Here is a 14182-nt window from a genome sequence, read left to right as displayed (position 1 = left end):
GGACCCCGGGCCTCCGCCTGCGGTCTCGTGTCATCCGTGGGCTCTGAGTGCACACGGCTCTCTCCGCAGGGACAGTGGCACGGTGATGTCTTCAGCGGCCTGGGCCAGCTGACCCACTGCTCCGGGGCCGTCTACCGTGGGATGTGGATCAACGGCCGCCCGGTGGGTAGGTGCCTCTCCCGCCCTTGCCTCCCCTGTCTTCTCGTGGGGTCACGGCGGGGTCTGCTGAGTTCTGTCTCCGATGGCCACAGGCGCTCGCACAGGGATGCTGAATCCGGAGGTGTTTGGGGTCAGGGGTGAAGTAGGATCTAAACCCCCAGCCCCTTTAGGAAAAACACATTCCAGTCGGGTTTCAGAAGGGCTCGCGACTGGTCTGCCTTCGGCTCAGGTCAGGATCTCAGGGTGCGGGGGGCCTGGGGGTCGAGCCAGCCTTCCCCAGGGCCCCCCGGGAGTGCCTTTGTAACTGTGCCCTGGGAAGAGACCCGGATCCCAGCTCACCCCACGTGAGGGCTCCTGGACGCCTGGTGGGGCAGCCTCTGGCAAGGGGGCATAGGATGTGTCCTCGCGTCCCCCCAGCAGAGTCTCAGCCACCGCCAGAGTCCACCTAGGCCCGCTGAAGCGGGCTCTGGCCTCCCCGTGCTGAGGGCCGGGTCGTCCCCCCTCAACGGAGCAGGGCTGTCCAGGCCCACCGTCTCCGCGAGGCACCTGCCGCCCTCCACACTCGCCTGTGGGAGCCCCCTCCTGACCCGCACGTCCTCTGTCAGACTCCGTCCTGTCCTAAGTTTTAACGACCCGAACCCTGGGGACGCAGGGGGAGCGGACACCGAGAACGCCGTCTCCAGCTGCTCCGACCCCAGAGGCACCCCGCACGTCTGGCCTGTGGGTGGCCACGCCCCGGCCAGCTCCCCAGCTGGTGTCCAGGGCGCCCCACCAGGCACACGTGGAGCCACTGACCAGACGCAAGGAGGGCGGGGCCGGAGTCCCAAGCAAGCAGAGGGTGTGCGGGAGCGCCCCCCGCGTGCAAACCCGAATGCCCACGAGCCCTTCACTCACGGCCCTTCGGCGCTGGGTGGGCTTCCGAGGCCTCTGTAGTGTGACCAGCTCTGCAGTAAGTTGCTTAAAAGTCCCAGCTGGCCTTCAGGATGGGTCACAGTCTCACTCAGCAAGGGCCCAGGTCGCTGGGTGGGGTGGCACGGGCAGGGGACTTCCAGTCACGCGTGTGATAAAACCGCACATCCCTCCCCCTGCGGTGCCCTGGGAAGCGCGGCTGTTCCGTGGGGGGCCCACGTGGGGGCCTGGGCTTGCACGGACCGCGGCCCCACCGGCCCCGCCATTCAGCTGTGCCGCGCTCTGCTCTGCTCTCTCCCAGCACAAGCCAAGAAGATCGTGATTTTGGGTCCGGAGGTGATGGAGGTGGCTCAGGGCTCTTCCTTCACCGTGAGCGTTCAGCTGCAGCAGGACAGTGGGGAAGTGGCCGAGGGTGAGTGTCTCTAGGGTGATGGCTGCAGACGTCAGGTGCTTAGGGTTAGGGACGAGATGCCCTGTGTGGCTTGGGGTACGGGGACACCCGCGGTAACTCCTGTGTGGCTTCGGGTACGGGGACACCCGCAGTAACTCCTGTGTGGCTTCGGGTACGGGGACACCCGCGGTAACTCCTGTGTGGCTTCGGGTACGGGGACACCCGCGGTAACTCCTGTGTGGCTTGGGGTACGGGGACACCCGCGGTAACTCCTGTGTGGCTTCGGGTACGGGGACACCCGCGGTAACTCTTGTTTTGTCCTCCACTCTGGAGCCTTGGCAGAGGGGGCGTGTGAGTCCCGTGTGCGTGCATGGCGTGTGCCCATGGCCGTTGCGCAGCTCACAGGACGATGCGTGGCTTCTCCGGGCTGCTGGTGTCTGCGGGGGCCTGTGCCTGACGAGGGGCGAGTTCCTGTGTCCTCCATGGGTCATCAGGGGAGGACAGATGTCCAGTCCAGCTGTGTTTTGGGGAATCGTATCCGTGGAGTGGCGACACAGAGGTTGGGCAGCTGACCTGCCAGAGCCCTTCCCGCCCATGAGCAGATTGCCCGGTGCAGAGAGGGGCGTCCTGGCCCGGCGGCGGGGCGGAGGACTCCGAATGCATCCATCAGCGCCCCGGCGGACACGGTGCAGTGGCCGGGGCAGGACCGCCGGCAGTACATGCCTGCCTGAGACGCTTAGTCTCTGCTAGTTTGCTTGGGGTCAGCAAGCTTTGACGAGGGCACCACGAGCAGCACCGAGCAAAGACAGTCACAGTCGGTTCATTTTAGCAACTTTATTTTGGTGTCGTTTTTATGGCTCGAAATTCTCGAGTATTAAGTGATTCCTAGATTTTCAGGAAATTTACAGAGTAGAGTCCAACCAGCCCCCGGTTCTGCTTCAGACCATTTCCTTCGCCTCAGAAAGACCCCTGCTGCCCGCTGGCAGCCCGGCTCCCACAGCTGTGCCCTCTGTGGGCACTTGGATGAGTAAGTCCCACAACCCGTGGCCTCGGGCTCTGCATCAGTGACCAGTGTCCTTGGCTGCGGTGACCCACGGGGACGTGCTGGCACTTCACGGACCACGCCTGTGCCTGGTTTCCCGGCTTGTCTGTTGGTGGACCTTCAGTTCCCTGCACTTCGGGCAGCTGGGAAGGTTTGGGGCACGTTCCGTGCGGCCTGTGTTCTGTGTGTCTCGGTCATGCACCCCTGAGTGGAGCTGCTGGGCCAGATGGCAGATTGATGTGTAAACTCCCCACGGAACTGCCAGACTGCTTCCCAGAGTGGCCACACCAGCCGCATGGGGCTCAGTTCCCCCCAACCCTGCCCATCCGCAGCCATCCGGGACTGCCAGCCAGCCCGCTGAGGCCCTGAGTCGCACTTCCCCCCCCAACTGTTGGTGCCGAGCAGCTTCTTGTGTGTTCCCTGGCCTTGTGTGCATCTTCCCTAGAGAAATGTTTATCCAACTGTGCCGTCCGTTTTTTTAAATGTTTGCTCTTCTTGTTTTTCAGTTATCGGAGTTCTTTATGTATTCTGGATACTAGTTCTTCATCAGTTACATCTTTGCAAGTCATTTATTTTCGTTGTGTCTCATCTTGTGATTTTCCTTAAGCATTTTTAAAGTATTGACTGATTTGAGAGTGAGAGCATGCGAGTGGGGAGAGGGAGCAGAGGGAAAGAGAAAACCTCAAGCAGACTCCTGCCGAACACAGAGCCTGAGTCGGAGCTCAATCCCACAACCCTAAGATCATGACCTCAGCCAAAACAAGAGTCGGACGCCTTACCGACTGAGCCACCCAGGTGACCCCATCTTGTCATTTTCTTAATGCTGCCTTCTCAAGTGCAAAGGTTTTTAATTTTCATGAAGATTTGTCCATTTTTTCTTTTATATATCATAATTTTGGTAATGTATGTAGGAATGATTAGCCTGACCCAAGTACCCAAAGATATTCTCCTGTTTTCTGCTAGAAGTTTTGCTCTTGCATTTCTGCAGTCCATTTTCAGTTAATTTTTCTGGATAAGATAAAGTTCTAAGTTCATGTTTTCTCTTGTGGTACCGTGTGCCGGAAAGACTGTCCTCTCCCCATCGAAATGCCTCAGCGTCTCAGTCGAGAGCAACTTCTCTGTCAGAGTGAGGGTTTGTGCAGACTCTGGGTTTTGCTCCGTTGACCCATATGTCTATCCCCACACCACACCATCTTCATTATTGTAGCCTCACTCTGAGTTTGGAAATTAAAGACTCCTTCGATTCTGCTTTCTTTTTTAAAATTGTTTTGACTATTCTGGGAACTTCATCTTTTATACAGTTTTTTAAGGATCAGCTTGTCAGTTTCTGCAGAGGGGGAAAAAAAGCCTGCTGGGATTTTTGTTAGGGACCGCTTTGACTCTGGCCGGGAAGAGCCACCATGAGCCGCACTGCGTCTTCCCATCCATGAACATGGGACACCTCCTCATCTCTCTATATCTGTACTTTCTCTCGCCAACGCTTTGTAATGTTTAGTGTGCAAGTTTTGCACTTGTCTCATTAAAGTTATTAATAATGATAAGTAATTTATCAATATTTTGTTTATAACTTAGTTATAGTTGGTTCAGTAATTAATGAGTCATGTTTGTTCTTTTTATATTATTATGGATGGATTTGTTTCCTTACCTTTATTTCAGGAATTGCTAGGCTACAATTGATTTTTTTTTTTAAGATTTTTATTTATTTATTTGACAGACAGAGATCACAAGTAGGCAGAGAGGCAGGCAGAGAGAGAGGAAGGGAAGCAGACTCCCCGCCGAGCAGAGAGCCCGATGTGGGGCTCGATCCCAGGACCCCGAGATCATGACCTGAGCCAAAGGCAGAGGCTTTAGCCCACTGAGCCACCCAGGCGCCCCAGCTACAGTTGATTTTAAAACATTGATCTTGTGTCCTGTGACCTTGCTGAACTCATTTGCTAGCTCTGCTGCTTTTCCTGAGGATTTCTTGGGATTTTGCTATATGGAAAATCATGTCATCTGCAAAAACATCCAGTTTTGCTTCTTCCTTTCCAGTCTGAATGTGTTTTCTTTCTTTTGTCTGCAATAGTTTCCATTCCCACTGGCAGTGACCAAGGTCTCCAGCGGCTCGGCGTCCCTGCCGGCATTTGTTGCCGTCAGTCTTTGTAGTTCTCGCCATCCTACTGGGATGAAGTGTGTCTCACGCTTCGGATACGTGTTCCTCTAACAAGTAATGATGTTGAGCATCTTTTCAGATATTTATTGGCCATTTGTATGTCTCCTTTGGAGAAATATCTATTCATATATTTGCCCATTTTTAAAAAATGGGTAACTTGGGTGGCTCAGTGGGTTAAGCATCTGTCTTCACCTCAGGTCATAATCCCAGAGCCCTGGAACTGAGTTCCACATCAGATCCCCTGATTAGCGGGGAGCCTGCTCTTCCCTCTCCTCTGTCCCTGCTTGTTCTCTCTCTCTGTGCCAAATAAAGAAATAAAATCTTTAAAGAAATTAAATAAAATTAACATTTTAACAATGGGTAATGTGCCTTTTGATTGTGAGTTATTAGGACACAAACAAGAAAGACAAAAAGGTGTTTGTCTCTTTATGTATTCTGGATATAAGTCCCCTTATCAAATATCTGATTTGCAAATATTTTTTGCCATTTTGTGCATGGTCTTGCAGTTTCTTAATGGTGTCCTTTGAACACAGAAGGTTTGAATTTTGGCAAAGTGCAATTCCTTTACTTTTTTCTTTTCTTGCTTATGCTGTTGGTTTCATACCTAAGAAGACTCCCTAACTCAGAGTCATGAAAATTTACTCCTGTATTTTCTTCTAAAAATTTTATATTTTTAGCTCTTACATTCAGAACTATAATCCGTCTGGAGTTCATCTTTGTGTGTGGTGTGAGGCAGGGGTCCGGCTACATTCTTTTGCATGTGAATGTCAGTTGTACCAGCGGCATTTGTTGAAAGGCTGCTATTCCCCCCATTGAATTATCTGGGCATTCCATTTGCTAAATTTTTCTTTAAGGTTTTTACATGTTTTTTCATGAGGGATATTGGTCTTGAATTTTTCTTTTTTTTTTTTTCTTTTTTAAGATTTTATTTCTAAGTAATCTCTGCACCCAATGTGGAGCTCAAACTTACAACCCAAGATTAAGAATCACATGCTCCACCGACTGAGTCAGCTGTGTGCCCCAAATTTTTTTTTAATATGTTAGTCTGGTTTTTCTATCAGGGTAATGTTGACTTCATGTTTCAATTTTCTGGAAGAGTCTGTGTTGAATTCGTATTATTTCTTTCTTAAATATTTGGCAGATTTCAATATGAAGATCATTGAGGCCTGTCGTTTCTTTGTGAGAAGACTTTTTTTTTTTTTTAAAGATTTTATTTATTTGACAGAGATCACAAGTAGGCAGAGAGGCAGGCAGAGAGATAGAGGGAAGCAGGCTCCCTGCTGAGCAGAGAGCCCAATGTGGGGCTCGATCCCACGACCCTGAGATCATGACCCGAGCCAAAGGCAGAGGCTTAACCCACTGAGCCACCCAGGTGTCCCATGTGGGAAGACTTTTAACTACTAATTCCATTTCTTTAAGTAGCTATAATGTTATTTGGGTTATCTACTTCTTCTTGAGTGAACTTTGGTTTGTGTCTTTGAAGGAATATTTGTTCATTTCATGAGTTGATTTATTGTCATAAACTTCTTCATAATACTCCTTCATCTCCTTTTAATCCACTGATATCACCTCTTTTGTTCCTACTAAGGATTATTGATTTCTTCTTTCTGTTTTGCCTGACTCATCTGGCCACAGGTTATCAGTTTCATTGGTAAACAGTTAACTTTTGGTTTCATTGATTTCTCTATTATTTTCTGTTTTCTATTTCATTAATTCCTATTATGATGTTATTTCCTTGCCTTCTTATTTTGGATTTAATTTGCTCTTTTTTTCTTTTCTTTTAGTTTTTTTTTTTTTTTTAAGATTTTATTTGTTTATTTGACAGACAAAGACCACAAGTAGGCAGAGAGGCAGGCAGAGAGAGAGGAGGAAGCAGGCTCCCCATGGAGCAGAGAGCCCGATGCAGGGCTTGATCCCAGGACCCTGGGATTATGACCAGAGCCGAAGGCAGAGGCTTTAACCCACTGAGCCACCCAGGCACCCCATATTTTAGTTTTTAAGATGGAAACCAAGGTAATTGACTTCAGACCTTCCTTTATAACACAAGAGTTTATTGCTATAAATTTCCCCCTCAGAACAGCTTTAGCTGTATCCTGAAATTTTTGATAGGTTTTGCATTCATTTTCATTCAATTCAAAATGCTTTCTGATTTCCCTTTTGATTTCCTTTTTGACCCATGAGTTATTTAGAGATATGTTGTTTTGTTTCCAAATTTGGAGACTTTTTTTATAGAATTTGTTCTATTTTGGTAAATGCTGTGTGTGCACTTTAAGAAGTATATGATTTCTGCTTTCGTTGGGTGGAACATTCTATACATATCAGGTGGATTTTATTGATACTGTCCTTCAAGGTCACATGTGCTTGTTGATTTTTTGTTTGCTTGTTCTATCAATTGCTGACAGTGGTATCTTGACATCTCCAATTGTAATTGAGGATTTGCTTATTTCTGATTTCATTTCTATCATTTTTTGCACCATGTATTTTGAAGGTCTGTCCTTAGATGTGTAACATTTAGGATTTTTATGTCATTTAATTAGATGACCCCTTATCGTTGCAATATTTCCTTTTTCATCCCTGGTGTAGTCATTGCTGTGACCACTACTTCCTGTAATAATAATATAGTTGCTTCAGCTTTCTCCTAACTAATAGCATTGTGTATCTTTATCCATACTTCTACTCTCCACCTATGTAAGTCTGTATTTAAAGTGTGCTTTTGAGGACACCTGGGTGGCTCAGTCGTTAAGCCTCTGCCTTTAGCTCAGGTCATGATCCCAGGGTCCTGGGATTGAGCCCCGCATGGGGCTTCCTGCTTGGTGAGGAGGCTGCTTCTCCCTTTTCCCACTCCCCTTGCTTGTGTTCTCTCTCTTGCTATGTCTCTCTCTGTCAAATAATAAATAAAATCTTTAAAAATAAAAATTTAAAAATAATAAAGTATGCTTTTTATAGGCAACATATTGTTGGGTCTTAGTTTTTCATCCATTCTAACCACATCTATCTTTTATTTTATTTTTTTTAAGGTTTTATTTATTTATATGACAGACAGAGAGCACAAGTAGGCAGAGAGGCAGGCAGAGAGAAAGGGGGGAGCAGACTCCCCACTGAGCAGGGAGCCTGTCGGGGCTCAATCTCCAGACCCTGAGACCATGACCTGAGCCGAAGGCAGAGGCTTAACCCACTGAGCCACCCAGGCACCCCAATAAATAAATAAATCTTTTAAAAATGGAGGGATTTTTCAGCCTTTATTTCCTCAAATTGTTTTTCTATCACCGTTCTTCTTCCTCTCGTCCAGGGGCCTCATTACCCACGTTGTTAGGGAGCTTGGACTCGCCTCACTGTCCGTGGATTCCTCACTGTCCGTGGATTCCTCACTGTCCGTGGATTCCTCACTGTCCGTGGATGCCTCATTGTCCGTGGATTCTCTTTCCCTCCCCCTTCCTCCCTCCTTTCACTTTACCTTTGTTTTTCTTCCTCTTTTTTCCTTTTTTCTCTTGGTGTTTTATGTTGGTGGTTTCTATAGCTATGTTTTCAAGTTCGTGAATTTTTTTCTGCAATATCTCATCTGTCATTGATCACATACCGTGTACTTTTTTATCTCATAGTTTTTGTTTCTAGAAGTTCAACTTTATTTTTATATCTTTTCATCTCTACTTACGTCTTGAACACGTGGAGTACGGGTCCAGTAAAAACTTTGGACAAGGGTCCTTCCTGCTGATCCTCACATCTGGGTGTGTTCTGAGCCGATTTCAGTTGCCTGCAGTCCCTCCTCACTACGGAACGTATTTTGCTGCATTCTTCGCCTGCTAATCTTTGATTGGTGCCAGACACGGAGGATTTTACCGTTTGGTGGCTGGGTATTTCTGTGTTCCCATAACTCTTCTTGGACTTTGTTCTGGAGCACAGTTGGCTTATTTGGAAACAGTTTGATCCTTTCAGGTTTTGCCTTTGCGACATGTGAGGTGTGGGGGAGAGCTCCGACTGAGACCCACGATCCCCACTGTTGAAGCTGGACCTTCTGAGAGCCCTGCCTCGTATGCTGTGGCGTCCATTCTCCCAGTGTGGCCAGCAGGAGTGAGCGCCACTCCCAGGGCCATGCAAGCCCAGGTCCCTCCTGCCCTCCCCTGTGGCTCTTAGCCCGGCCTCTGGGCATGTCCTCGCACTCATGCACAGATATGTGCTCCACTGTGTCCCCGGAGGTCCTCTGCCTCCAGGACTCCAGGACCCCTGCTGTGTGCTTCTCCTCCTGGCCTCCCAGCCCCGTTGGCTCACTGAGGAGTTTCTTGGGCTCACTCAGTCCCTCTCCCTGCACCCGGTCCCCCTTCTCTCAAGGCAGTGGCCCGGACAGTCGGGGAGTCCACACCATTTGTTCCGCATCTCTCAGGGGCCACTGTCCTTGCCTGAGGTCCAGGATCTTGAAAAGCCATCGCACCATCATTGTATTTTCTCTGCCTTTTTGGGGTGCTTCAAGTGGGACATGAATTGGTTCCGGGTACTCTGTGGTGACCAGAAGTGGAAGTCAATCAAATCCCGGGGGGTGTGGCTCTCTACTCTCCTTCCAAGCCGAGTGCTTGCACTGTCAGCCCTGCCACGTCTCCTCTTCCACAGGGGCTGGGCGGTGGGCCTGCACTGACCCTGCTCGGTGGGTGCTGTCGGCTGTCCTTCTGCACCGGACCCAGAGCCCACACGGCCGGGCCCTGTGCTGGGTGCCTCGGGCGTGCGGACAAGGGGCCCAGAGGCGGGAAGTAACAGGCCGCAATGTCTCGCCAACGGCAGGACCGTGGTAGAGATGGGCCTCAGGTGTCTGCTCCCAGCCAGGGCCACCCCCATGGCCCCGAGGATAACCAACAAGGAGAGGCCCCCCGGACCGTGGTAGAGATGGGCCTCAGGTGTCTGCTCCCAGCCTGGGCCGCCCCCATGGCCCTGAGGATAACCAACAAGAAGAGGCCCCCCCGAAAGCGCAGTGAGGTGCCCTGAGGCTCAGGCCCTCAGCGAGGGCAGGAGAAGTCGGGGCAGGGAGGCAGGGAGCTTGAGTTGAACGTAGCTGCGGCCTGGGCCAGCGTCGCTGCTACGCGCCCCTCACAGGCGTCCAGGCCAGGACAGGGAGGGAGAGACCTGGGTTCTTGTGGCCATTCTGTCCCTTCTTTGGCACAGCCTGCTTTTCTCCCTCCCCAGGCGAGGACGGCCGGGTTTTGAAGATCTCAGCCGGCGTCCGGTATGTGCAGCTCCCCGCCTACTCGGAGGTCAGCTTCTTCAGCGCGGACAAGGACGACCGAGGGACACCCATCCAGACCCCATTGTGAGTATGGGCGACCCGGACGTCACCCATGGGGCGTGGGGGAAGAGGAGTGGCCCGGACCTGCTCCTCCCAGGCCCATCTCCACACTGCTCCCACACCAGCCGGGACCCCAAGGGCACTGGGCACACAGGAGTGACCCACGGACATGCTCTGCTCGGTCTAGGGAACAGGAAGCAGTGGGGGCCAGGCAAGGGGCCGGCAGCGAGGGCTGGGACCAGGCGAGGCACCACGTGGTCCCGGGACTAGACTCTCCCCGCCCTTCCTTCCCGCCATCTTAGTCTCAGGGTGGTTGCCTCCGCCCCTCCTCCTCCCCAGAAGGGCCCCCAGGCCACCGTGCCCCCCACAGCCAGGTGGCACCCTCAGCTTAGCATCCAGCAAAGCCCGGTCCCTCCCGTTCCCTCCACAGCGGGTTTGACTGCGTGGCCTATCCTCTGTGGAGCCCCAAGTCTGGGGGCCAAGAGCCCAGAGCTGCGCTGGAAAGTACCAGAGACCTGCGGCTCCCCACCGGAGGCCTGGAGCTGGCGCTGGCATCAGACACGGCTCGCGGCCAGAGGGCCATCCCTAGCGGCCTTGCCGGTGAGTGCCGTTCGCCAGCTGGTTGGCGGTAGTGGGCCTGAGTGCTTAGGGGTGTGTGGAGTGACCGCGGGTGCGCTGGAACCTGGGCGGGAGGAAATTAAAGCCTTGAGAAGCCAGGCATGGGGACCCTGGAGGAGACAGACGGTGCCAGGAAGATGGGGCCGGGCCTGAGCAGGTGTCCCTCTGCAGAGCCAGTCCCCAGCACTGTGGGCTGAAGGGCAGGCTGGGAGCTCCCTGTCCTGGCCATCCAGGCCCCTCGGGCGCAGTCCCAGTGCCACGGTAGCATTGGGAACAAGCAGTCCCAGGGGCCACCACAGGGGCCGTCCCGCAGTCCCCACGGACACACCTGGTCATCGCCATCAGTGTAAAGTGAGGCCGTTTCACTCGCGCCCGGAGCTGGTGGGAGAGGACAGACCCTAGGCGGGCTCAGGGCTGTTTCTGCATCTGTCAGACTGAGGGCTGGGCCCAGAGGCGAACCCACCAAGGCCACTGTCCCCAGGAGGCTGTGGTCAGCCTGGACAGGACCCCGAGTGTAGGAACTGGGCCTACACTCCGCCCCCCCACCGAGGTCAGCCACCATCTGCAGCCCTAACGGTCCCGAGGGTTTGCCCGGTTTTCTGGCTGCTTCCGCGCCTGCCCAGAGCACACAGCATCTCCGTATGCACTTGGCTCCTGGTGCCTGAAAACCTGCAGCCGTGGAGGGCCTGGCCTGGCTTTTCCGTGGCTTATTCTGAACAACTCCCGGAGAGCAAGGGCCAGAGCTCAGGATGTGAATCCAAGTTTCACGTCTGCCGCTCACTGTGCCTGGCCCGTGGGCCTCCCACACGGCCTGATGCAGTCCCACACGGCCTTCATCGTGCGGGGGCGGGGGGCATTGGCGTCACCCACGGCATCCCAGCCGAGCATGGCCGTGGGGTCCCGCCTGGTCCCCTGTGCCCCCGCCCCCCGCCTCAGGAGCAGCTGCACCAGATCCTCAGGGACCACAGCAAGCTCAGGAAACGGGGCTCCGGGATCCCCATCGGGCAAATTCACATGCACATTAGCTGTGGGGGCCTTCACGCACTCCTGGGCCCTTTGAAGAGGGGCCCATCCCCGCAGTTAGGACCCCAGCCCTAGACACCGCGTGCGAGTACTCCTGAGTCGCAGAGCAGGACGGGCGGACCTGGAGTGCTGGCACAGGGCCCATGGCTAGACCCAGGCCTGGGCCCTCACCCGGGGGAGCCCCATGCCACAGGGGTGATGGGTAGCCTTGGGGGGCCGCGACCTCTAGTCTGCTTCCAGCGCAGTTTACGGAGGCAGCTTTACACTGCGGGGCTGAAGAGTTCTCACATTTCTGCATAAAAACACTCGCTGGGCCCCTCGCCTTCCACTGGGAGGGATTTTGGAGCCTCTCATGAGGTCTCCGTGGAAACCAGGCCCAGAAAGGGGGGCCTGCATCTGCTCCTTGACGTTTAGTGCAGGCGGCCCAGGGCCCAGCCCTCTGTACAAGTTTGGGGCGCTCGCTGCTCGGGAAATGGGCCTCACCCCACACTCGGGGGGCTGTGTCGGGCTGCCAGCACGTTCAGAGATGTTTCCAGCTTGGCTAGGATGGGGGTGGGGCACCGCAGAAGATGATCTTTGGGGAGACCAGGGGGAGCAAGTCTTTGGTTTTGGGAGGGCCACTCGGGTTTGAGCTCTGCGGGCATCCGGTGGCCTGCTGGCAGGTCTGCGGCCAAGCGCCAGGTCCCGGGTCCTCTGCTGGTGCGTCTGGGGCTGATGGCAGACGTGGGGCTGATGCTTCTCTGCCTTTTCTGGCCAAGCTTCTCCGTATAGGCCTCCTCTTCTATAAAGTGACCGGGACAGTGCCAGTCCCATGGCGGCCCCTCCTGTCCCCTCACAGGGTGGCATGCTGGCGACGTGCACACCTGCCCACGGGTCAGGAAGGGTCCCCTGTGCCACTGTGTCTCTTCTGGGGACCAGTCCACCCCCAAACGCTCTGGAGGACACTCGCACTGACAGGGTCTTGTCCCCATAGCTGCCCCAGAGCTCCCCTCACCCCACCGGTGCCCAGGCCCTCCGGACGTGTTGGCAGCGAGCTCAGGTCTGCTCTGGGTCATGGACACACAGGCCGGCCGGCTGTCCTCGGTGCCTTCTGCAAACGGCAGTGAAGCCATTGCATAGGTCAGCTCTGCCCGGGTAGGTGGTGGGCATCAGCGTAAATGAGAGAAAAGCCCAGGTGATGACGGTGCGAGCAGGGCGAGGCTCGTGCTGTGTGGGGTGTGGGAGGCACTAGCTCAGCAGGGCGTGAGGCCCTCCTGCCGGCGGGACACCCAGAAAAGACCTCAGGGGGACGCGGAGCTACTTGGGTGGGAAGTAGGCAAGGCTTTTTATTTATTTATTTATTTATTTTTTAAATGAAGTCGCTTATTCTGTGACTACGTGGGGATAGTAGCAAGTTCTCTTGGTTGTTATCTGGAGAGACAGCAAAATTGCGACCGTCCGCGGCAGCCCCACACGTATGGGGAGCGTGTGTCAGGGCCTTTCCTTCGCATGAGTGAAGGTCTGTATTCGCCGAGGCAAGCTGTGAACCGCACCACTCCCCCTTACTCTGGCCTGGCACAGAGCTTTCTTGCGTGGCTCCTGGATCCCGCCTCCCTTCCTTCCGCCAGACCTTGACCGAGGACCCCCGAGCCCCACTCAGGCCTGCACCAAGCAGAGGGGCTCCAGCCGAGGGTCACTGCGTCTGCCCACCTAGGTGACAGTGCGCCGGCCTCGGGCTGCGGAGCACCTGCTGGGGCCGCCGTGGGGGCTGGCCACACACATTGGGAAGTCTCGGGGAGCAGCCACTGGCGACACCCAGCCTGCAGCCAGGACAGTGACGGGCCTCCCAAGTGCAGGGCAGAGACCACAGCCGGGAGGGTTTCAGGCAGAGACTTCCGTCGACACAATGCCTAAAACAGGCCACGGCCAGAACATCTCCCAGGTGACTGTCCCTCTCGAAGCTACTTTCTGTGGCCCCAGAGCAGAAACGTTCTCCCAGCACGTAGACTCCAAGGCCGGGGTTTCTCTCTCAGCCCCGGGTCACAGGCGGCATTGGACGCCCTCCCACGACGGAACGCACGCCACCGCACAGGCAGACATGAGCCCGGCTCTCGCTGAAGCCTCATCCCACGGCGGCGGCCACGCTCTTGCTGGCCAGGAGCAGCCCCCCTTCCAGGTCCACACTCCGGGCTCACGTGGGCACCCGCTTCTGACAGCAGTGGGGGATTCAATTCCACCAGTGTCACTTCTCACATGGAAGCTCCTTGGCGGGGCGACGGCCCCCGGGATCACCAGGGATCCCTGCTCCCGTTTCCTCTTCTTCTCTGTCATCCTTCCTGCACCTCGTGGTCCCAGGGGGCTGCACAGGCACCAGCCATCACACCCCTATTCCAGACTCCGGGAACTAGAAGCAGAAGGAGCACAGGCCTGCCCTTCTAACAAAAGCCCCTTTGAAGACACCCACCATCACTTACCACTCATTGGCCAAAACTTGGTTACATGACCACACCAGGCCACAAGGAGACCAGATTGTCACCCGGAGTTAGGTCTGAAAGCCACAGGAGCAGACCCGCCATTGGCTTACATCTGAGAGCAAGGCCCTGGGCCTCCCACCACCTCCGGGGTTGGACGAGGCGAGTG

At 54.4% G+C, this 14182-nt stretch overlaps 1 protein-coding gene across 7 annotated transcripts in view; it reads left to right on the top strand.

The window, feature by feature from the left end:
• Nucleotides 1-14182, top strand: part of MORN1 (MORN repeat containing 1) — a 49461-nt gene that overhangs the window by 14652 nt on the left and 20627 nt on the right. For 5 of the 7 annotated variants that reach the window (XM_059135915.1, XM_059135914.1, XM_059135913.1 and 2 more), the window contains 4 exons: nt 70-166; nt 1370-1480; nt 9823-9946; nt 10353-10522. In XM_059135915.1, coding sequence (XP_058991898.1) covers nt 70-166; nt 1370-1480; nt 9823-9946; nt 10353-10522 — 502 coding nt within the window. Of the gene's footprint in view, nt 1-69; nt 167-1369; nt 1481-9822; nt 9947-10352; nt 10523-12536; nt 12836-12921; nt 14143-14182 lie in introns of those variants that run through there. The other 2 variants (XM_059135919.1, XM_059135918.1) reach the window with 2 other exon arrangements.

The sequence above is a fragment of the Mustela lutreola genome, chromosome 10 (assembly GCF_030435805.1).
Source record: "Mustela lutreola isolate mMusLut2 chromosome 10, mMusLut2.pri, whole genome shotgun sequence".
NCBI classification, from domain to species: domain Eukaryota; kingdom Metazoa; phylum Chordata; class Mammalia; order Carnivora; family Mustelidae; genus Mustela; species Mustela lutreola.
The sequence above is the reverse complement of the archived record's forward strand: the minus strand, read 5'-3'. Positions and strand labels throughout refer to the sequence as shown.